Source organism: Apus apus, chromosome 1, assembly GCF_020740795.1.
Source record: "Apus apus isolate bApuApu2 chromosome 1, bApuApu2.pri.cur, whole genome shotgun sequence".
Taxonomy (NCBI): Eukaryota; Metazoa; Chordata; class Aves; order Apodiformes; family Apodidae; genus Apus; species Apus apus.
This window is the reverse complement of record NC_067282.1, coordinates 191384153-191408668: the sequence shown is the minus strand read 5'-3', so window position 1 is coordinate 191408668 and position 24516 is coordinate 191384153. Positions and strand designations below refer to the sequence as shown.

The 24516-nt window shown below is 36.8% G+C and overlaps 1 protein-coding gene across 2 annotated transcripts in view; it reads right to left on the bottom strand.

The window, feature by feature from the left end:
- The window catches only part of COG5 (component of oligomeric golgi complex 5), a 177898-nt gene that overhangs the window by 37954 nt on the left and 115428 nt on the right, over positions 1-24516 (bottom strand). For both annotated transcript variants that reach the window (XM_051636209.1, XM_051636212.1), the window contains exons 8-14: positions 24183-24348; positions 23013-23125; positions 22841-22918; positions 10502-10583; positions 7916-8120; positions 6591-6752; positions 4711-4810 (exon numbers count right to left, since the gene is read on the bottom strand). In XM_051636209.1, coding sequence (XP_051492169.1) covers positions 4711-4810; positions 6591-6752; positions 7916-8120; positions 10502-10583; positions 22841-22918; positions 23013-23125; positions 24183-24348 — 906 coding nt within the window. The remainder of the gene's footprint in view (positions 1-4710; positions 4811-6590; positions 6753-7915; positions 8121-10501; positions 10584-22840; positions 22919-23012; positions 23126-24182; positions 24349-24516) is intronic.

Here is a 24516-nt window from a genome sequence, read left to right as displayed (position 1 = left end):
AGCACCAAGAAGGACTCTGCTCTCTCTACAGCACTTAAAAATTTCCAAGCAGCTTATATTAGCCAAGCCTGATAAATCAGAAAATGAGAAGTCAATCCTCTATCATGAGCTGTGGGCAAAGGATAGATCAGTAATTCTCCCAGAGCACTGCCCACAGCCTGTATTTCGGGCCTCTGCCTCATTCAGCAACTTTTGTAAGATTTATGACACAAGTCCAACCACATTTAGTTAAGGGAATAAAAAAACGATTCAAATTCTCTATTTCCTTCCTCCCTCATTACACCCACTCTCCTTCTTCATCTTCTAATTGCTTCCTCTTCATGATTGCTTACAAGTCTGACAGTGGGAAAGATCTCCATTAAAACATCTGCCTGCAGCCTCGTCTGTTGGAAAGATCCCTTTTTTAAGACAAACTTTTCTGAAACATACTACTCCATAAAATACAATATTCCATATTTAGGAACCTCTTCAATTGAAGGCAATCACAGTTCTCACTGACTCTACCCTTATCTACCCTAATCTTAGGAGAAATCTACCTAATAATGGCCATGCAGATTCTTGCTTTGCTTGTACTTCCAGCAGACATGAACTTGCTCTGTTTGTGCCCAGGCTGAATGAGAGTGTTGTGCTCAGCAAGGTGCCAAGGCTGAGCTGGTCACCTGGCTTGGAGTGGAGCTAAAATGTGCCCTGACATCTGGGAGCAGAGCAGAGTGAGTTCGTGTTTGCCTGAATCAGGTAAGCCTGCCATCATATACCACATATAAGAAAGTTTTTAAGATAGCTTGATCTACCAGAAGTTGTCAGCATGATCACCACCACCTGCTTGGAAAAGAAAGTGGGCAACCTGATTTTTACAAACCTGCCTCTGCAAATTACTCTTTGCTTGTTTATTGGCCAAAAGATACCAGGTCACTCTGTCTCTGACAGTGATGCCTTATGGTGGGAGCAGGCAGCAAGACACAGCCTCCAAAGGACAAGGCAGGAAGGATTCCTGTGGGACTCTGATTGCAACTCATAAAGATAGTCTGACAGGATGACTGTAACTCTAGGGAGAAAACTAGTAGAGGTCTCCAGGTTCAGAAAGTAGGAGAACTGCATCTTCTCTAAACAACTGCATTTAATGTTCACAGCACAACACATTTCATCTATGTGCACTTGGTGGGTGTGTTAGTGTATTTCAATCCACCCACATGCCATGCTGAACAGAAATAGCACAAAAGAGAACACACAGTACTTATATTTCTACTCACAATATATGAGGTAACTGAAACCATCACTCTAAAAGCAGGAAGAATGCAATAAAAACCTCAAGAATAAATATTATTTGAAATAGTCCTGTGCTGGCAAGGGAACACACTAGATGACCAAATAGGGCTCTTCCACCTTCAGCCTCTAAGGACAATGGATCTTGCAATTTATTTCTCTGCTTGTTGGCAAAAGTACACATCTTGTAAACTTTCAGAGCTTTTAACTCTCAGTTCTCTCCCCAAGACAACTAGTTCTAAGTATCAGCAAGAGAAATAGCTCTATCAACAGGTAAACCAAAACATAATGATTGCAAAACTGCAACAAAGAGATTTTTAATTATGAGAAAAAGCACATTTCAAGTACACTTAAAATTCAGCTCAGTAAATGACAAAATTACAGGTAATCAACTGGGAAAATACAGTTTTGTCTCACTTCCAATCAACAGGTGACTATAATTTTCATTTTTATACACATAAATGAAAAATCTGATTTAAAGTAGCATATGAACAAAATCAAATATTAATTTAAAAGACTTCTGAAAAAAAAGGCATCTTTTCCAAAAAACAAGCAGCCAAAATCTGTTCACTTTTTGTAATGAAATAATACTGCAGAGTACTACCCTAGAGCAGTGGTCTTCTAAGTGAGGTGTGTGCACCACAGGTGTTACACAAGACAATCCACTGGGGTTCAGGAAGAAAGTATTAGAACTTCAACAGCACACATACATAATTTAGAAACAAATAAATATACATATAACAGGGTGCATGCTCAAAGTTTTTACTTATATGGATGCATGATCAGAAAGGCTTAGACACCAGTGCCTTAGAGGATACTGCCATGAAATCACTGCTGCCATGTCAAAGGCACCTAGTGAAGATGATGGTGAGATATAAGGTCTCTTTTACATTTCTTCTCAACTACCAGTTATACAAATGGGTAAAAACTGATCTAGGAGGCAGATTTGTGAGCTCCTATCTTTTGTTCAGCTGCATGGATAGTAAAGAAAAAAAACAAAACATGAACAAATTGTTAGATGCTCCTTTTCCTCAAAGGTAAAATCTTTGAGTCTTGAATAACATTTCTCTGGTTATCTGTCCTACCTAAAGGTAACTGGAGGACCAGAAATGAAATCTTAGTGAATTGCAATTATTATTTTTTTTCTCTTTCTTTTGTGAAACTGAATAAAGAAATCCCCTAACATCAGAATATCTCAACATTTTTAGGACTGTACATTTCAGTTTTTCACCATTCAAATACCCCTGGAATATCACAACAACATTAAGGTGTTTTTTTTCCTAATGACTCTTAAAAGCTCCTCCCCAATCTTCCTTCACTGAGAATTCTGAGATTCTTTTGTTTACTTTTATTTTGGAAGAGAATTAATTTGTGAATTCCTCCAGGACCTTAAATTTCCATCTATAATACTGCTCTCCTGTAGCTATCAGAAATTAAGCATCTGAATGGAAATGTTACACAGTCACCCTCCCCAGCTTTAGAAAGCTATCGTTGGAGGCTGGATTGCAAGACTGAATGAAGATTGCATTCTTGGCTACACCACTAAACCATAATGAAACAGGGCTGTCTGACATAGCTCCTGTTTGGCATGCTGCACACATTTCAGGCTAAATCTGTCTGCCCAAAAACAGGCACCAAAAAAAGTTAGGGGGTTCTAGATTCTATCCACAGGGGTTGCAAGCATAGGACAAGTGGGAGAGCCATGCCCTTCTGGAGGGGCAGCTGGAGGCTAGGCATGATATTTCAGCACTTTAAAGATGCCTTGATAACTGTGTTTAGCCCTTCCAGGGTTCAATTCTGTACTGTGTATCAGTAAGGAAAGAAAAAAAAAAAGAGTAAAAAAAATGTAGTTGTGCAATACGTAGTTGATACTGTTTTACAATTTGCAGGTATATTCTTGAAGAACATTCATGTTCATTCTGACAGATTGACTAATCCTGTCAGATACTCAAATTTACAGGTTTTAGTTCAAGGACTCAGACTCCCTTGTTACTTCTACATTCTTACCAGAAATCATATACTTGTCAGCTTATTTCTGCATATCCTTTTTTCCAGGGAACCTTTTCTTGCCAGCTGGCTGGTCACAAAACAATGTATGCCTTTTGAATAAGCCACTGGCCACATTCAAACTCTAACAGACCCGGTGCTTTCACAGTTGCAGCTGATACATCTGGGTTTCTTCCAGTTCAAAGCCACTATTTGACAGTACACTCCATGATAAATAGAGATATCAAGTACAGTATTTTTTACTCACCATGACTCTCGCAACCTATGAAAGATCAAGATTACTCTCACTTCGAAATAATGAAGCCATGATTTGGTGTCTTTAAAGGAAGAATCAACTTAAGCACTATGCTCTAAATATATAGCAAGATAACGCAAATACATGATTTTACTTTAAAATTTTAAATATTCTTTATGCCCTTCATGGCTACTTGATGTTCCTCTTCCGTTCACGCAAACTTCCAATACAATTCATGCAACAGACACAGTAAATAAGGTATTACTGAATTTCAGGTTTTTTTAAGCTACTCAGAGAGGTGTCTAAAAGGTTAACAGAATCCTCACTAATATAACAGCTGCAGTGTTTTGCACTCAAATGTTTAAAAAATTGTCAGCAAGTATCTTTCTTTAAATGAACATGTAGTATAGTACTGTCATCAGTCTGAGTTTGCTTTCAGAATGTTCTGTATGTGAAAAACTTGTTTATAAGTACAGGTAGTTAATTCATTCTTGTGGGTCTGCATATTGCAAAAACTCACTTTAATCTCTTTGTTAGAAAAGCATTACAATTTTAGCAACAGATTTTAGAAGAGAACTATTGATCTTAAAAATAATTATTTTGGACGACAATGACATTCACTGCGCTATCCACTGGCTTTCCGAGGATCCTTGCCCAAGGGATAAGGCTTTGGGCATCCTTCCTCTACTCAGTTTAACACTAGGTAATAGTGCACTGCAAATTACTGGAAGCACTTGACAAATGTAAACAAATCAAGGGTCAGTTAAATATATGACAAATAACAAATATATGAAAAAAACGCCCAAATTTTGTTCCAAATAGTGAAAAAAAAAGATATTTGAATAGCCCATATTTTAATCCCATAAAGCTGATGTATCATGTAACTGATGGAATACCAGAAGTTGGTAAATATTAACCTGAATTGAGTTGTCTTAATTCAGTACAATTAAGATTAAATAATTATTTTGATTTTTTTAAATTAATACAACAAATTCAATTTGGACTTAAGAGACAAATTTTGCTGCTATCAAAAGACTGTGTCTATCTGACAGCAGAATATAACTGAAAATGTTCCCAAACAGAATGGAGGCCCCATTTGAAGGTATTGCCTATCTAGATTGCTTTATTCTTATGCTGTAAATCTACGAGAAACAGAACATTGTACAGAGAAAATCTTAAGTTTTTAGAAATTTAACATTACTTACAAGCTGTTCAGACTTTACACTGTAGAGCTGAATGGTCTTTGCCACATTTTTTGCCACAGCTAAACTCAGGTCTGGATCAACAGCAGCCACATTGAGCTCACTGGAAGCAAAGATTACAAATCTGAATTAGGAGCTAAACTGTGTTGTATTTAATTGGTAAATAGTTGACGATGAATACGTAGTTAATGGCATGCCAGCTTGAGACAGTAACACATACAACCAAGTCTTGCTAAGCACCGTAATTCAGTTTACAATTTAACAAGTCACTTGGGAATTTTATGTGCAGTGTTCCTATTCTAGTGAAAACGAGAGAAGTTTAGGAATGACACTTCAGTATGAAATCACTATTAGTAAGCCATTCAAAAATATTGACTGCAATTAACTACATTCAAGCTTTGGCAGCAGCTTTCAAACATTACAGGTGAATACACAGTCATTCAACTCTAGAATTACATGAGCTGTGCAGAAATACCCAGGGGACGCCTTAGCTTGACACAACTAATAAGCTGTGTTTTAGGAAATCCTTTTTAGTAACAGAGGCCCCAGAGGAATGACAGGGAAGGAAAAGAAGAAGGAAAAGATTTCTAAATCACTTCCAGCACTCCTTGCTCATTGAACTCCCAAGATTTCCATCAACTGGGGCTGCACTCATAAATGCTCTCCTGAAACCAGACAAGCACAAGGACCATCATGTTGCTAGTGATGAGATTAACCTCTCCCACGAACTGGAGTGACGTGAGACATCCTGACACAGGAATAACCATCTCTGAGAATTCTGCAAGGCCCCAAACATCATTAGCTAAAGTTCACTCTGGAAAACTCAATTAAAACTTTGTAATTTTCATGTAGTTTTCCCTTCTCCTCTGCAAGAAGCAAAGCAACATCATCATTTTCAGACTGTATTAAACAGAGTACTCCTTGACAAGATCTTATGAGGGAAAACACACCATTGGTAATTTAAACATCTCATTTTACAAATTCTACATTTACATCAGGTATTATCACTTGCAGCCATGCAACTATCATCTTCCCTGTGAGACAGTCAGAATAATTAAGATATCAGACATTTACAAGATGTATGAAGTTTCTCTTCCTGATGTTTTACAAGCTTTAAGAGTAAAACTTAAATAAAATTTTCAGTTATTGCAGAGGAAAACAAAATACAGAAAATAAATAATAAACTTTATAATAAATTATAACTAATTATAAGGAGGTGATTATCCTGCTGTATTCAGCATTGGTGCAGCCTCACCCTGAACATTGTGTGCAGTTCTGGGCCCCACCATTTTAAAAAGTCGTGATGGTCCTTGACTACCTCCAGAGGGCAACAAAGCCAGTGAGAGGGCCTGAAGGAATGCCCTGTGAGGAGCAGCTGTGGACTTTGGGCTTGTCTAGTTTGGAAAAAAGGAGCGGTGACCTCATTGCACTCTACAGCTTCCTGAGGGGGAGGAGAGGGAGGTGCAGATCTCTTCTCCCTGGGATCCAGTGACAGGACACATGGGAATGGTTCAAAGCTGTGCCAGGAGAGGTTCAGACTGGACATCAGGAAGCTTTTCTTCACTGAGAGTGTGGTCAAACATCAGAACAGGCTTCCTAGAGAGGTGGCCGATGCCCCAAGCCTGTCAGTGTTTAGGAGCCATTTGGACAATGCACTTAATAACATGCTTTAAATTTTGGTCAGCCCTGAACTCGTCAGGCAGTTGGATCAGATGATTGTTGTAGGTCCTTTCCAACTGAAATACCCCACCCTACCCTACCCTACCCTATCCTATTCCATTCCATTCCTTAATTTTTACACCAGTCCTGTAACTAAAGAGTGATCAACCTTTTGCTGCTAAGGAAGTGAAGACTACATTATGCAATGTGTTATACATGCCTACCTGGCTATAGTTTTGATGATGCTGTCAAGCTCGTCAGAAGAAGGAGGATTCCGACCTCCAGGAGGGAAGACAAGATTGATGGGGTCAAAGAGTCGTGATAAGGATTTTGACAAATAGGCAGCTTCATATTGTTGCAATGAATCTTTCAAGGCCTTTTCTGGACTGTGGGTGTAAGAAAAAATAATAACCACATTTTAAATTCAAATTCAAGATAGCATTGAATCTTTCCAGACCATACAAACTTTGAAGAATTGAACCTTTTTCTTTCTGCTCTTTAAACATCTGCACTTGAAAGGATTTTAATAGTGTATAACACCTTGCTTTTCACTTGAACCATGTAACTAGTTAGGGGGCCATTCCATGTATTTTAATACACTTCTTAGCACTGTCTCTAAGACCTGCATGGAATCCCTAATTCAAGCTGTTCTTGAGACAAACAGCGGTAAAAACATCTGCAAAATATCAGCAAGATACCCAGAAATGCAATGAAAGACCTTTTTACATTCACATATTTCATTAGCAGATAGCTTGTATTCAATGATATATTAAAAAAAGAAATGCATCTCCTAGAATTCGTATGCATATAGAAAGATTCAAAAGAAACCAGATTCTAAAAGAAAGACTCTTTTTAAATTTATCTTTAATAAGCATCAGTCTTTAGTATTCCTATTTGTGAAATGAGTAAGCAGTATATCTCTCAAACATTGTACCTCATTGTCAGAAGTTCGGTGAACTTTGTACTTTGCTTCTGTTGTAAGTCAATGGTGAGACTCCCACTTACTGCTCAGGAACATATTTAAGGCCAATACAAATATCACATAAAATATTCATCTTATCTTACAAAAGTCTAGATGTCCTAATAGACTTGATAAGCCTGTTTCAGTTTGATATTTCTGGTATCTTCCACTCAGATCATGTTTATTATAAACAGAAAAACTGTGAATCATAACAAACCGAGCATTTGTCACACTCCAATGACTGCTGTATCATTAAGAGAAAGCTACTGCTGTAATCACAACACATACAAAACTGAACTTTCATAATTCTGCTTTTTTTTTTTCATCCAAAGAAAGAAAAAGATAAAATTACTTCTGAAGTCAGGGACTTTGTGAAAGAGATGACAATCCAACACCACTAATGATGTAACCTCATGAAAATCCTACAGCTCTAAAATAGTATTAAAGCAACAACTAGAGGAGGAAAAAAAAGCCTTTAAAATTTTTTCACTGTGACAATTTTATTAATGCAAAGTTCCTAAAAATATTCTGCTTTCTCACAGGGTGAAAAGCTTTATATTTTGTTGCCTTGGAGTTCATAATACATACTCATAATCTTGGGTTTTTTGCATGAATATGTTCTGTGTATCTTCTTCCATTTGTTGTAGTTCAGCAAGGAGATCAGTAGGTCCACTTGTGTTAAAATTCCTCTGAATATTTTTACTATATTGTTGCAGGCGCTTCCACAGGTCATTATAGAGCCGCAGTAATTTAGGGTATTCCCCTTCAAAAGCTTGTTTCAAAAACATAGAGGCTGCAAAATAGAGCAGTAAGCAACACGCATCGTTAAGTTTTTTTAATTTTTTAAATTTTTTATTTCATATAAACATCCTGTATCCTTGCATTTATATCAATGAATTATTTACAGTGCTATCCTGTCTTTCATATTAACAATGTTATATTTATAATTCATTTCAAAGTGGCATGAGCTATCACATTAAATGCAGTTGACAAAGATACGTATTTAAGCACCAGCATTAAATCCACAATTGGAAGGCCAGACGTGGAAAACTTATTTTGTACAATAAAGGCAGTAATCATGACCACAAAGCATTTGGTATCTAACTTAATTATTACTATTATCATTCATTTAAGTCCAAAGTGTGATTAGAACTCTGTAAATCTAGAGATTTTCTAACAATAGCTTGATGGGGGGAAAGTGCATCTTCGAAGACACTTAAAACAGACAAAGACAACTTCTATGAGCTGAAATCTTTGGAAATCTAAGGAGGGAAGCATAGACTTTCATACATACTTCATGAAACAAAGTACCTAATATGCAATTCCTAAAATTGTCAAATAAAGAATGACAAAGCCAGCACAAAATCAGCACTATTTTCAGCCTTGAAAGGCTTGCCACAAGTAACAGGAAATTAAAAAAAATGTACAGCTGATGTTAATCTTGATCTAACATCACTCATACTTTATGGACTTCCCATTACCTTAAGAGATTAACATTCTTACACTTATTCATAGGTTTTTCAAGTTCCAGGCATCTGCCCCATTTCATTCATGCTATCCTTTCAAGTCAAATATATTCTAATTTTTAATACCAGAGGATTCACTTTTATTATCAAACACAAGTTATTTTAGGGCAAGAAGCCATGTTTATAAAGATTGTCCCAATCTCACAAAAGCAGATCATGATCTATTATCAAACTCTGTAAACTGCCATGAATCCCTATTTTTACACTATTTCTCTGATACTTTCTATCTTCCTCTTATCTATATGATTCAGAGGTCTGTGACAGATGTCAGTGGATTCAATCACTTAGAATTTATAAGTTAAAAATTAACATTCTTGTATAGATGCATCATTTATATAAAACAAGTCTACTTGCTGTAAGCATTGCTTCCCCAAAACTCAGCTGTAGCCAACTAAAAACATCGTTTACAGTTCAAAAATCAAACCACTCACTCTAAAGGCTTATATAAAAAAAAACTTTATTAAAAAACATAACTAATAAAGTACTTTAAAATTAAGATGTCTTAACACAAGATGAATACATTTTCTTTTGGGATCATCTAGTTACTTAGCAACCACTGAAGAAGAATCAAACCACTATTTCATCAAAATTAAATTGCTTCTATAAAGCCTGGACCAAATTTTCAAGGGCCAATACAATAGCTGAGATCACCAAGATAACACAAGTCTTGCTCCCTTTCACTCTGTTTGCAAGAGATTAACTTTATGCACTGTACACAAACATGAAAGATCTAATTCTGAAAGTGTCACATTCACCTGGGCTTACGATCAGTTGCATGCTGCATTAGCATCTCCTGGTAATAGTATGATGTTTATTTAATATTCCCTGATTGTATCTGCCATGTATGTATTACATATGTGCAGAATGCTGTGTATAGTCAGAAGAAAGCTGGCAAAGGACTACTTCTAAGAGCATGTAGCCATAGGACAAGGGGCAATGGCTTTAAACTGGAAGAGTGTAGATTTAGGTTAGACATCAGGAAGAAATGTTTTAGTGTGAGGGTGGTGAGACACTGAAACAGGTTACCCAGAGAGGTTGTGGATGCCCCATCCCTGGCAGTGTTCAAGGCCAGGCTGGATGGGGCTCTGAGCAACCTGGTCTAGCGGGAGGTGTCCCTGCCCATGCAGAGGGGTTGGAACTAGATGATCTTTAAGGTCCCTTCCAACCCAAACCATTCTTTAATCCAGAGAAGACACAATTTTGAAGAAATTCAACTCCTACTTATAAAGGTATAAAAAAGTTTGCTAAGATCAGATTTTTTACAATTAATAGGTGTTTACAAGAAAAGACTGTAAGAATTGCTCTTTAAAATCAAATTTCTGGTTTTGAATTTGGCAAACCCACTCACTTGGGAAAGTGTAACATGCCATTCCAAACATTTTTGCCTCCACATACAGTTGCAAAAATACACTTTTATTATTAGATAATGACTACTTAATAAAACAAAATACTTATTTCTGAAAATTCAAACATAGCTTGGGAGCATCTTCCCATTTGGTTATAAACCCAAGAAGTTCTAAATTCACAGACCCCACGCTGAACAAACCACTCAGTGGCTCTAGTAGAGGAGATAACAAGCAAAGGCCTTATTGAAAGACAAAAAATAACTACAGAACATGTTACAAAATAATTTATACTGAATACTTACAGTCTGTTGCTGACTGGAACTGAGAGGAGAGTGTCTGAGTTACTGCAGTCCAAAACTTGTACAAAATATCAGATTGGCCATCCTGATAGCAAGGGACAAAAGAAATACAAGTTTCAAAACACATTATTTTCAAACAATCTTAAACACTGCAAATGCTCCCAGTCAAAGCTGTTCTATCATTGCTGAGAAAAAAAAAAAAAAAGTATATTAAGTCTGAGAAGTTTTCCTCAAGTTTAAAGCTAGAAAAAATATTGATGAAAACAAAAATGAAAGCTTCAGTCTTCTCTCAAATGAAGCATTTTCCTTCAATTCTGAGAGAAATGCTCCAAGCTCTCAAGGGGCATGAGTGTAGGAGCTGTGTTAGAAAATCTCTCTGCATTGCAGTGACCTTTTCTTTCCATGGGGGTCCTCATGCTGGCTACATCACAGCAATTACTGTTACTGCCCTTACAACCTGCTTGCAAACATCGCCCCGGGACCAAAACCAGTGCATGTTGCTCTGCCTCGTACAGAACAGTCTCCTGTTTCTAAAAATATAAAACACATAAAAATGCAGTGAACCTCACAGCTGACTCTTCACCACCTTGTGTCAACAGAGCTTGCTGTCAGAAGTGGAAAGAAGGTAGCATATTCTTGCAGAAAGGACATACATGAAAGAGCAGGCTGTTTCCTTACTCCCCCCAACATCTTGCACTTAGGCTCCAGCATAAAAGCATGATTTTGTTTTCTCTCTTTTGCTTTCTTCCTGTCTGTGTGTCTGAGGTAGAAAAAATGACAAGAGCTAGTGATGGGTATCCTGGCCTGCCCACTCGTTAAGATACCTGGAAGGTTGTCCAATATTTTAATGGGAAGGGGAAGCTCACTCTGGACAGAACAGTCTTCTTCATTTCATGGTATATATGGAATGCATTAAGCCTACTGTATAAATTAACCAGTTTGAACAAATCACTATAGTAATAATAATCATCAGAAGTGCCCAGAATGAAAAAGTGACACAGACAGCAATGATGAGAAATATCAGCAATTCTAAGGATCGTATGTTGTTGGCACTTGGCTGCTTCTATCCTGGCTCCCTCTCAAGACATCCAAGGTTTCAAATCAAAGCACAACATTCACAGCTAAAGTTGGTTTTGAGCAAAGGGCTCAACCCTGAAACTGCTGTCAACGAGGGATGCATTTTCTCAGCTTTCCTTTTGGCACTGCCTGTGATTTCCCTGTGAGAAAAATGAAAACAAAAACAACCCAAATAGCTCTTTTAAAGTGTCAGTTCAACTTCTGCACTGCCCAGCACCACAAAAGGAAGAGACTACCTATCAAATATAAAAATCCAGCTACTCCAAACTGAATTACTACTTGAGATGACAAAGGAAGAAGAATGCAATCTATTCACTTGTACTGGCAATAACATGCGAAGTAATTAAGGTGTTTAGAATGTCATCCATTAACAGGGTACCACTGCATTCTACTTAAAGATCTGGTCATTGAAAGACTGTCAGTTCAAGCTCAAGTTTCAGTTCCAAAACTATAAAGAACTGACATAAAACCTAAGCATCAGTTAAAGGTACACTCAGACATGTAAAAGTTAAAACAAAAATAAGTAACTGTCAGGTACGATGCTCTCACAAATTCTGAGATTAGCTGAGGAATTCAGCCAACCAAACCCGTATCTCTAAGGATACCCTGATCTCTTAAAGATATTCAAAGAAAGATCTAATTTATGGGTCAAGTGTTAAGAACTGAAAGAGAACATATTTTGTGCTGTTGGACTAACAGTTGTAAAATGTATGAGAATTAACATAGAAAACAAAAACAAACCTGGGATGTTGGTATCTCATTTTTGACTGCCTAAGGGCACTGATTGATTTAGAAACTGAAGTAACTTATTTTATGGCTTTCTATTCTCTGTAAAATTGTACTTGATTTTCATAAATGGGCAAAGTAAAATGATTGTGTTAGACAATGATTTGGAAGGTGAACTGCATAAAATATCTTTGGGGTTTTGTAAATGTATTACTATAGCATAAATGTGAAATTGCTCAGTTCTTCATTCACAGTTTCATATTTAAAACATGAAAATGACTATAAAACAAATGGCCTTTCACACCAACTATAGAGTAAATTAATTAGCTTTCATATTCTCTACCGCAACCTGGAACAATGTTTGCCTATTCAGCATGGTAACTCAATTCCATTTCTAAATAATCCAGTAGAGGTAGAAAAATACTTACAGAGCACTTTCAAACAACTTTTTTTTTTCATTACTGTAATCACCAGCCACACCTCTTGTTATAGGCTCAGCAGAAAATATAACGATTAAACAGTCTTGAAAACACACCTGCATGGAGTCTCTACCCATCAACATTTCTATCTTGCCAGATTCAATGTGGTGACCAACAGCAGTAACATTCATGTGACAACATGTGATACTTTTTATGAAAATACATAACATTTGTATGTACCTACATATACATATATTACATAAAGCCAGACATATGTACACATGTAGCCATGAAAATATTTGCATAGTAGCTACAGCTGTATTGGTTAAGCATTTGCCCATTAGCTTATGTCTTCTGACCTGGGCAAATGGTGCTGATCAACTGTACCAGAATTTTGTAGTGAGGAAGGCCCTTATGTTTCAGCTGACCAACTATATTATGTACAAGAAGAAATAGAGGGGAAAAGCTACATGGAAAATTCAAACAACATTTCACACTGATTGACTACTCAGTCAAAAACGTTTAGGGGAAAAATTATTAATGTTTGAACCATCTAAAAACAGGGTCCAGTTCTGGAACAACTGAAAACACTATCTATGGAGCCATATCTGGTTGCTTCTGTAATGTAGTATGCAGTATTTCACTTTGTTTAGTGTTAAGAGGCAGCCACTCTGGAGGTGAAATAGAGCTGCTGATTAATAGCACACAAAAGACCATGTAAGATCTTTGTGGCAGGAACTAGAGAATATTGTTGCCTATGCATACACCAGGGGGTATTTAAGTAGGTGGACTATAACTACCAAAATTGGAATAAAGCAAGGCATTAGCACAAGATACTCCTGCTGGAATGAAAAGTGCCATATGCGACCAGGAGTATCCAGAAACTATTTATTTATTTTCTTGAAACATGTAATTTATTTTGCTTACATAGAAACTCAATATATTATTTTCTTATGTACATGTAAGTATCTCACTGCTTTTTTTTTTTTTTTAAATAACATATTCTAACAGAGAGTACTTCTGTGCCAGTAGATCACAATGGAAATTATAATTTAACTTTTTAAAATTTAATGTGCAATTCCATTTGACAATGAAGAATTCTAGGAAATTACACGAAAAAGGGTAGCAAAAGGAGTGTTCTTCTCCAGCTTAGCAAGAAATTACAGAAATGTCCCTCTCTGTGTACTGGAAAACTTCTTCAGGGACATGAGAAGACAGGCAGGATGAAGGTGGAAGAGGAAAGAGCAGCATTGTTTGCCTGAAATGTACTCAGCAAATCTACTGGCTCATCTTATTGCAATGGAAAGTACATAAACCTTCCCCTATGCTTCATATAGCACCGTGAGCAACATCCCACAATATCAGAAAGTAACTGCTCTTTTGGGCCTCTCATTTTCAGAAAATGTCATTTAGCTAAAAATGCATTCTTGTCATCTTTCCACGTGTAGAGTGTAAGTAATTCATTTGGTCCTCCTCTACACTTACACCAAACACCCTCAATGATAGACAATATATGGGAGCACTGGGTAGAATCAAAAACTGGTTGGGACATAAAAGATCATCTAGTTCCAACCCCCCTGCTCTGGGCAGGGACACCTCCCACTAGATCAGGTTGCTCAGAGCCCCATCCAACCTGGCCTTGAACACCGGGGGCATCCACATTAGTGATCCAATGTGTACAAGGGGTTCTTTTTGGTGCAAATTTGCCTTGTGTCTACACTTACATTTTCCAGTACACACTGAAGTCTGCTAGCAGACTAACCTCCACTATTCAAGGAATACCCAACCTCATCATTAGCTTAGACAGAACTTAGGCAATTTAACAGTTTTTTGCAGGGTATAATAATATTTTTGTAACAGAACCCACAAGGATGTACTAATATTTTTATCAATTAATATTCTGAGACTTCAAATTGGGCATTCTCCATTTCTCTTACTTCTGAAAATGAAATAAAATTGAAAGATGTTAAATTACTTACACCCCCTCCAAAATAAAAATGCTTGCTTTAAAATCTAGTCACAAGCATATTAACATTTTGTGATACAATCCCTTGTAGCAGGAGCAGCTGACAAGATGAGTAATGAACTGCATCCGATTATCTTTTCAGCTCGGTGGCAATCATTTTCCAACAGCTACCTATTCCATAACCAAAAGCACTGGAAAAAGGTCACCATTCTGTCATATTTCCCCCATGTCAGTGTATGTGTTTAGTAACACAAAGAACACATAAGTCTTTAAAATGTAAGAGGTCTGGTATCGTTATCTGGGGCAAAACTCTTTCACGTGAATTTGACTTTATATAAATCCTACATTAAATATCCATCCATAATTTAAAGTCTCTCAGAGGAAAATTATTGCACTTGAGCATGTAATAGAATGCTATTTCCTCTTTTCATGCAATATGTTCTTTCTTCAACAAAAGAACCTTAGCTGTAATTGATGGTATCTAAAATTCAGGATGGACAAGATTCAGGTTGACACATACATATTTTCCCCATCATGGAATACAATTGAATTAAATCTATGAACATTAATTGCAAGCAACTGTAGGACTAAAATGGCAAAACCAGATTTCCCTCCAAAGGCAGATCCACATAATTCAGCATTTTTTAAGTGATGTTACTATCTGTTCACAGCTTTATTCTGATCTCACAGCAGAGAAAATCTGCACATAAATCTTACTTTGCACCACTACAAGATGGTTGGGAGGTTAAGATCTGGCTAATTTTTCATTAAAATCTGCTGCGAAAATGCTCCTATACCTAAACTATACTTACATAAATTAATCATCTACCAACCAAAACTGGGAATTAAAAATACTGTCACTACTGATCCTGCACCCAGTCACCACTTTATTCCCCAGAAGTGACACAGCTCAGCAGGTGTGTTACTCAGATGATTTAGTAGCCCCTATGCAATTCCTGGGGCAATACAAGGCAGCTTAGGTCTGTCTTCCTCTTGTCCATTCTGTGCTGCCAGAAACAAACTGAACAACAGCCCAGTAACACAAACTAGGGCAACCCTTTGCTACTCTGACCTTCTGGACAGCTAGTCAGAACTGGGGGAACAAATGCTTTTTAAACACATACGGACTATAAGCACTTAGCTACTTTAAAAAATGTTACTCCTAGGGAATTCACTTGCATCTGTATAGAGTAAAATAGAAAAACACAATAACAAAATTCCAGTCTGGTTCATCCACCATAATTTTACCCTTTTCATACTGTTTAAAAATTCAGTACTCAGTCACACATACTGTTCACATAGGAATTACTTGCTCATGGAAATTACACACATAAATCAGACTAAATATGTCCAGCAGGCTAGACCAGAAATGGCAGGAATTTTCTCAACAACAGGACTCACTATATTGTGTACATGAACTGGACAAAGACCATTATTGTAAGCCATAATTCAACAAAGTTTAGTCTTATGAAATAGCAGATGCAGGCAGTCTGTTTGACTTGCATGATATACCTTATTTATGTGAAATGAAGAATGTGCTTAAGTGCTTTGCTGAATCAGGGCCATAATCAACAATAGGCAAAAAATGTGTTCACCTTGTATAACTGTTTCATTTCAACTATTATCATAAAGTTACTAATGTCGATGCTCTGCACAGACAATAATATTGTGCAGTTTCCCAACAACAGAGGGGGTTTTAGATAATACAAGTAAGAACATACAGACTCCATATTGACCCCTGAGGTACACCAGTAGTTACTAGCCCCCAGCTACACTTTGTGCCACTGACCACCACCCTCTGGGCCTGGTGGTTCAGATGGGCCATGCATGAGCAATCCTATGCTCATAAAAAGCTGAATTTCAGAACTTCAAAAAGAGAGGCTGTTATATAGTGGAACTGAGAGAGACCGTCTTCTACACAATGACTGGTGGTAACAAAAGGATTCCGATCAGTATGATTTTATTGGTATGGAGTGAACAGCAGAAAAAAACATTTATATTTGCATATTAAAAATTCTTTGTTTCAGTACTCTTTATATCTTCAGTGCATCGTATCAGAGCATGTATGCAGACTTGTCAATAGTGTGAAGCTACACTATTAACTGCAGCTGTATAGATTTGAAATTTAGATTAATGCTGCCTGTTTGCAAGATTACAAGATTATCTTTGATGGAAAAAAACACAGGCTGACAGAATCCATGTGCTAATGTGCTAAAGTCTTTCCCACTTACTTACATGAAAGTGACTTGATTTCACAGTTCAAAAAGTGTAACTCATTTTCACTAAGTTAATAAACCACTGAACAACAGTGGGATGACTACCAATACCATAAGTGTAAAGCTATTTGAAGATCTGTATTCACTGTTACTTTACAATAATATTAATGCTGCAGCCTGGAAAACTGATTTAAAGTCTCCTCAAACATAAAACCAGAACAGTTTGCCTCATTTTTTAAAAACATACTGAAATACTAATTAACTTTGCTACTACTGAAATGAAATCTGTTGAGCTCTTTTTCATATAACTATTTAGTATCTGACATTAAATTTAAATTCAAGGAATGAGAATAAAGCACCCCCCTTATTCAGTATTAGACAAGAATGAAAGAAGATGCTGAAAAGACATATATTTATTTTTACAAACATCTCTATTTCCTCCACACTGTAAATTTAGAACCTAATGAATATAATTTCCCATCTGTCAATTATCATATTTGTGTCTAAAATAACTAAAATATTACTCAAATAATAAATATGACCCACTGATTCTCAACTGGCTCCCACTTCATGACAATCATTTCCAAGTTATTTTTCCCTGTAGAAATTTTGCTACTTCAAGCAGAATGTGAAAAACATTTTTTTTATTGTGAAGCCTCTTTGAAATGTAAAACAATATAGTGAATACCACCATGCAGCTAGTTGCTGCAGGCTCCTGAAATCAGGCTTTGCATACTAATACATACAGTGTTTTCTATCTGTAATCAAAGGCTCTGCCATAAAGAAATATGGAACCTGTGAATGCTGCTCTAAAAACAGAAGACATTTAAAGGACAGCCTAAATATTTTTTCCCACCAATAACACAACAATGCAAATGATTTAACTATTTTGTATGGCAAGGTCTTATGGGACAGAAATAAGGAAATCTATTTGCACTATTTCTATAGCAACACAACTGTCAAATGTTAGACTGTGAACAAAAAGCCATCATCCTTAGTAGTGCAGTTAATCAGTAAAGAAACAGACAAATTCCCAGTGTGTTTTCAATAAACCTGTTCTTTCTTCTCAAAGTGGTGCAGCCTAAATTTCTTAAAAGAACAGTGCATTTAAATTTCTAATGTTGTCTACATTATACATTGCAGGTGAACAGATGTCAATAAATGACACCATGATTTTAAAAATGACCTTGATTTTTTTGTTTTACTGCAGGGCATAGAATTTCATTAGACTGAGTTGATCAGTTTATACCCAAGGTATAATAGTTTCTAGACTTCCAGCAGTAGTACGACATTTTAAAAAGGTCTCTTTGTGCAGCTGACAAGAAATAAAAGAAACAAAATAGGTTTGTTTTTTTCAAATACAACCTTCTTAACTAGAAAATAAAGTGCATTTTCACTATTAGAATATTAGAATTCTTAAGTGATTGCTCAGAAAAACTAATTTGTAAGGAACAAAAATACTTAGGTCTTTAACAGTGTCCTATATCTTAAAAACTACTTAAAACATAAATTAATCCTCTCATATTCCTGCAAGATATGCATCAACTAGACATAAATTAAGTTAGTGTTTTCAAAAGCCAGTGTCCACCCCAGGGACCTCACAGCTTTCTTCTACCCAGAGAACTGAGTCAGTAAGTACAGCAGCAATTCAAGCTACACTTTCACCTTGCCTACTACCTGCCCCTTCCAAGGATGAAAGGCTGGTTTGTTACCACATCCACTCAGCCTGTAGTTGTTCACGAAAGAATGACAAGAACAGTGATAAAAGGTGGCACTTCTGGTAAATGCATTTCTTTTTGAACAGTGGGCTGACTGAAAACCAACTGACCTAATAATTTTCAACCACCACCAAAAACCCCACCAAACCATGAGTGAAATAGGTCATTATAACCTACTAACCCAGACGACTTCCACACTATCCCATTTATTTACAGGTGCACATTTCTGTCAGAGAAACAGAATTAAAAAACCTGCTCATTCACCCATGTCAGATCTCCACAAAGCATCTTGCTACTGTTTAAATAATAAACAGAAACCACAGTAGAAATTACGTGCAAGTAATCAATTTTTGCTTCTACAAAAAATACTGGAAAATAAATCACATGCTTGTAATAATAGGGGAAAACTAGATTATCTTCTGAACTCACATAAGGCAGTAATTAGATTATTTTTCAATTTTTTACACATAGGATTATTTTTAATTGGGTCAACTGAATGTGAAGAAGTGACGTTGATGTGAATAATTTCAAAGCAGCAACATCTTTAACAAGTTTGGACAGGGAGGAGAAAAAAGAAGGTGAAATGTAAGTACACTTTAGGCAATAAACATTTATATTTTCCATTTATTTACTTTATTTTATGTAATTATGAGGACATTTCCTTCTGTATCGTTAACACTCCATACTGCCAGTGTTGACAACTCAAGAAAATAGCCTGCTTACTCACCAAACGTTCATCAGGAGAGGCAATGATAAAAGCTCTGCACAAAGTACATGATAACACTCCCTACAACTCCCAGCTCACTTTTTTACCCAGAGCCTTAAGTAAACGGCAGGGCGTGTGTTGTGCCTTCCCTGCTAACAAGTGGGACATCCGCAGATCAAACGCGACCAAGGGTTGATCTGCCCTCACAGGAAGCATCCCTTGCTCACCCTTGCTACTGAGCACCCCAATGCAGGCTCCTCACTCACCCCCTGCCAAATGATAAATGATTTGCTGCTTGTCAGGCTGCTTCTCACTTTGCAGAACTGTTTGTGGATGCCTCTGTAGGAGTGAAAGACCCAAAATAGATGGGGATCAGAGATCATTTTCAACTCTTTTACAAGGGGCTTAGAGGGATTCTTATCTCTAATTAGGAAGCTGGCTGTCACAGAAAGAAATGTGCTTCGACTTACACTGAAGTCAATTGTAGTTCAGGTATTACAACAGCTAAGGCAGGATTAGTCATGGCACATTGAAAGAGAGAAGCAATAAAGCAAAGGAAACTGGAGTAACCTATTAGCTCTATGAAGGTGAATTAAGCAATTGAAAGAAGGGATATAAATAACCAGTCACTAGGTTGAAAAAATATCAAATTTGCATTATTTACATCTTACTTGTAATTTGAATTTTTACCCTTAACATTATGAAAACAATAACCCTATCTTTCAAAAAAATGTATAAAATGAAATCTCTATTCATTTTCTCCAAAACTAGAAATTAGAATGTAATGAATTCTGCATTCTCTTCAAAATGGATGGCAAATCCTTTGCACTCATTTCGTACTGTGGCAAACTACCAAAATCTATATCTGCAATGGAAAGGAGTGGACAAAAGTACAGTATAAATTTCATCTCCAGATTCTTCCAAGATACTTATGCAAGCCTGGATACGTCACTTAACTCTTGGTCTCATATAATGGCAGGAAAACTTGGAAGATAATTCTGTAAGAAAAAACATACTCTTACAGAGTGTGACATACTCTTAAAGATGTGACTGTTGTCATCGCCCTGCTGCTAAACTCCACTATTTAGAAATTTTACAAGTTTTTCGATCTGTCAGATTTATGGTTTTGTTTTTTAAACAGAGAATATTTGAGAATCCTTTAATTAATTAGTATTTTTTAAAGTACATTTTTTGGTACAACTTGATACATCACTACTAAATATTATTGTGGTAACAGGTAATCAGAAGGCCAGAAAGCATATGTTTGAGATCGTAGCTTCCTTGCCATTAAAGGGCTTGTGCTTTAAAAAAGCTGGGTCTCCTCTTCTCTTATGCTTCCTAGGATGATACTTGCACTGCAGTAATCAAAACAAGGAAGCAGATGGACAGGCAAAGCGGTACTGCAGCTGCTGCATAAGATGACTATAATAATAATGTTGACATCAGTAACAGTAATTAGTGCACAGGCTGTAGAGTGGATGATTCGTTTTCCTATCTTCTGGCGTGGGCATGCTGCCCTAGCAAATGGGTATAATGTTAGTGCCTTTAGTTTGTTGTGTTAATTTGCTCAGTTTATTAATGAAATTGAATACAATAAAGAAAATTCAACTTTTCTCCCTCTTTAGAAGACTTGCTGAGGAAAGCACAAGATGGAATCTTCATTAGTAAATGGCAAAATATCAATTTCTTACTTACATCTATTTTCAATGTACACAACAATTCCCACTCTCCCATACAGCCATCTGTACATACACTCCTGAATTTCAGCAGCATCTAGTACTTGTCTGGCTTTGTCTAAACAACAGCTCTACCGTTTGGTATGACCTCACCCATCTGCAGGCTGCTGCCATACCTTTTCCAAAGGATGCTAGAACAAATGGCATAACTGTGAGAAGGGCCAAGAAAAACACTGTGCTACACTGAACCATCTCGGGTAAGAAGAAAGTAAAGCATCAGTGCCATCAGCAGTACCACATCATGCTGAGAGAGTTCTAGTAGCATCAGACAAGGATGCACCACTAATCCTTAACTGCCTCACTGAGAATGACAACTGTCCAGCCTGGTGTTATACTATGCCAAAACACCTGTTGAAGAGCAAGCTACCTGGAAGAGTGATAACTGTGGAGAAACAAATAGGTGGATTTTATTTGTGAAATACAGTTTGCCATTAAGATGCAATCCTGCAGTATGAAGTCAAGGGGAAGGAAGGGTAATCGGAGATATTATGGAACATGCTTGGCATGACAAACCAAAAGCCCTTTATTTTATTTTCTAATGACTTTTTCCTTACTCTGCATTTAGCTTCCATTGAGATTAATTTTCTCAGCTCATTTATTCTCCAGGATGATAAAAGATTTCCTTTGGCTTCCCTCTATTAATCATCCTCGACGCCTGGACAAACTCCTATTCCCTCCCCTCTTCATAAGGGAAGAGTGAAAGCAAAAGGCACAGGCTCAGGGTGGGAGCAACACATGAACATCAAAAGCTCATTTATCTAACCTCCCTTTCTATCCAAACTCTTTTTGAGCCTTCCAGAGTTCCTCCTTCTGTCTCTAGATTTCTCTCTTTCTCCTAAACATGCTGATCCACCGAAGAGCTCCACTGAGGCAGCAACAAATATTTTTGGCCATATCAAACTTTTAAATGAAAAAAATATAGTAAAAGTTTGTAAAGTTTTTGAGAGGTTTTGTGTTCTGTTGTGGGATTTTTTTTTACAAGACAGAAAGAGAAGCTTGAAGTGCCTCATAGAAAAGTGATGCTCTGTGCAACATTTTTTGGAGACGGGATTAACATACAGATGAACTTAAATGCTATGTTTAACCTTCATAATTTGCTTTCATTGTTCAGAAGACCACATTTGCATATCAAGAGTTTCCCCAATATACTTCAAAAATTAAATTCATGTAAATTAAAAATCCAGCCATATACTTGGAAAAGGACATGTCTGCATAAACACATCTTCTGTTTTTGTTTCTTCTCATCAACCAGGATAGACGTGATAGCTTCAGTAATTCTATTCCTAACACTAAAGAAGGCCATTAATCAAATTATTCCAATATGAATAGAACAGAATGCAGTTGAATGGGAAAGAACAGGTATTCAAAAGAACAGCCATGATTATTTTTCAAGGAAGAAGTTGCCAAGAAGCACAGAAACAGATGGCTGAAATTGTTAGATGAAGACACATATTCCTATGCAAACTAACAGACTTAATTACTTTTATCACATGGTATTTTATGGAATGACATTAATGATCAGTAATAAAAACTGACTGTGGTGCCTTATCAGCTCACTTTAAAGGAAACAAGATAAATTATTAAAAGAACACATTTATACTCTACAGATGTAACCCACAGATCATAAATACAGCTTTTGATGTGTGACTTTCAACACTTTCCCATTAATTTAATTACAATTTTTTAATGGAACTGTAAAATCACAAACAAATGCATTCCCTCATCACAATTTCCTTAACAGAATTGCTAAAACACACTCAGCTAAATTAAAACTTTACCTTAACTATTTCCTCTATGAAGCAGACATGTGACACAGGATCCCTTTTCTTTGTTAATACTTTCTGCAAATGTTGCACCTGTAAGAAATAATTTATTGAGAGGAAAAGTGACATCTAATACCATATATGCAAAATTGCATGACTAGACAAACAGGAATTAGCTGCTGATTACCTGTCCACAAGCTGCACAGATCTGATCCATGAGCTTCTCCATGTTTGTCCAGAGGGCAGCTCGAAAAGCAGCTGTGTTCCCAGGTGTTGGCATAGCAGCTCTACCAGGGCCACCTAAATGGGTTTTTAAAACACAGAGCAACACATTTCAGACTTCATATATGAAAATGAAAAATAGATCTCTGTGCACGCTAAGATTTTTTTTTCCAAGTCAAAGCAGCATAAATTGGCTTCAAAACAGCTTTGTGAATGGCCTCACTTGTCTCAACTGAGAAGTCAAGTAAACTGAAGTTTAGTGGGGATACTTCAATGTTCATCACTGTTACCTGCTTTAGTACTTCAGACTTCCACAGAAACACCAAGGTAATGCTAATGAGGATCAGGATGTAATAGCAAAGTGAAATGGCAGAGACAGCAGCTGTGAAAAATACAGGTATTTACCAGCTCAGGACTTAAAACACACAGGTGAACTGCTAAAAAAAAGGGATATTCCAGCTGATGGACATGCAGCTTCTAAACCACCACTCTCCTTGAGGGGGCTGTATTTCTTTGTCATGCTGGTGATTACGGTTTTGGACCTCCAACTTGTTGCAAAGGTGTTTTTTTTAAAAAAAAGTTTTAAATGTTCATATTGCCAATGCTCGAATTTGCCTGCCCACCCAGTTCCCCTGTGTTCTTTTGTATCTGCACTAACATGTGGGAATGAAATGTTGAACAGTGCAACATTCCTTAATACTGAATACACCGCTTGGGAAAGATTTCCACCTGAGAAAAACATCACAACATAGCCACAGGTTTGTTCCGTTGCTTGCAAATAATTTCTACCCATGATCCTCCCACCAACACAAAGAAAGCAAAATTTGGATTCATGACAAACTGCTAAGAAAACACTCTAAGGTTGTAAACTAATGAGGAAAAGTTTCTGCATGAGTCAGGAAAAAGAGGAGGGGAATGAAGGAAAACTTCTGATTCCCATAACAACAAAAAGACCCAATTTTGGCTTTGTATTAGATGACTTCTGAGACATGCCTGCTCCCATCCTTTACTGGTTAAAGTAGGCAGGGGAACATTCCTATAACAGGCTTGGATGTGAGAGCTTCTTCCTCTTGACAACATACTGTACTTCTGTCAAAAAATTCAGTTACCATTCCTTGTAAAGCCAGTATCATACCTCTTGTAGCAGTTTGAGATGGTTGGGTCAATACTTTGATATCCAAAGCATTTTTAATGTTCTCCTCCAGGACTGTGCAGTATCCATCTACGACATTAGCAATGGTATCCTTCAAAGTCCCAAGATTATGGAAAACCTGAAGAGCAGTTCCCACTTGAGTCGGATTCTAGAGAAAGATTTTTAAAAATAATTATTAACTGTACTAGAGGGTTTTTTATCCATGATGGGACATCATTATACTGGGCAAGTTCATATTTAAGTTCAGTCTGCTAATTCATTTCATTTAACATTAAATAAATGGCAATCTTACAGCATAACAGAGAAAAGAGGATAA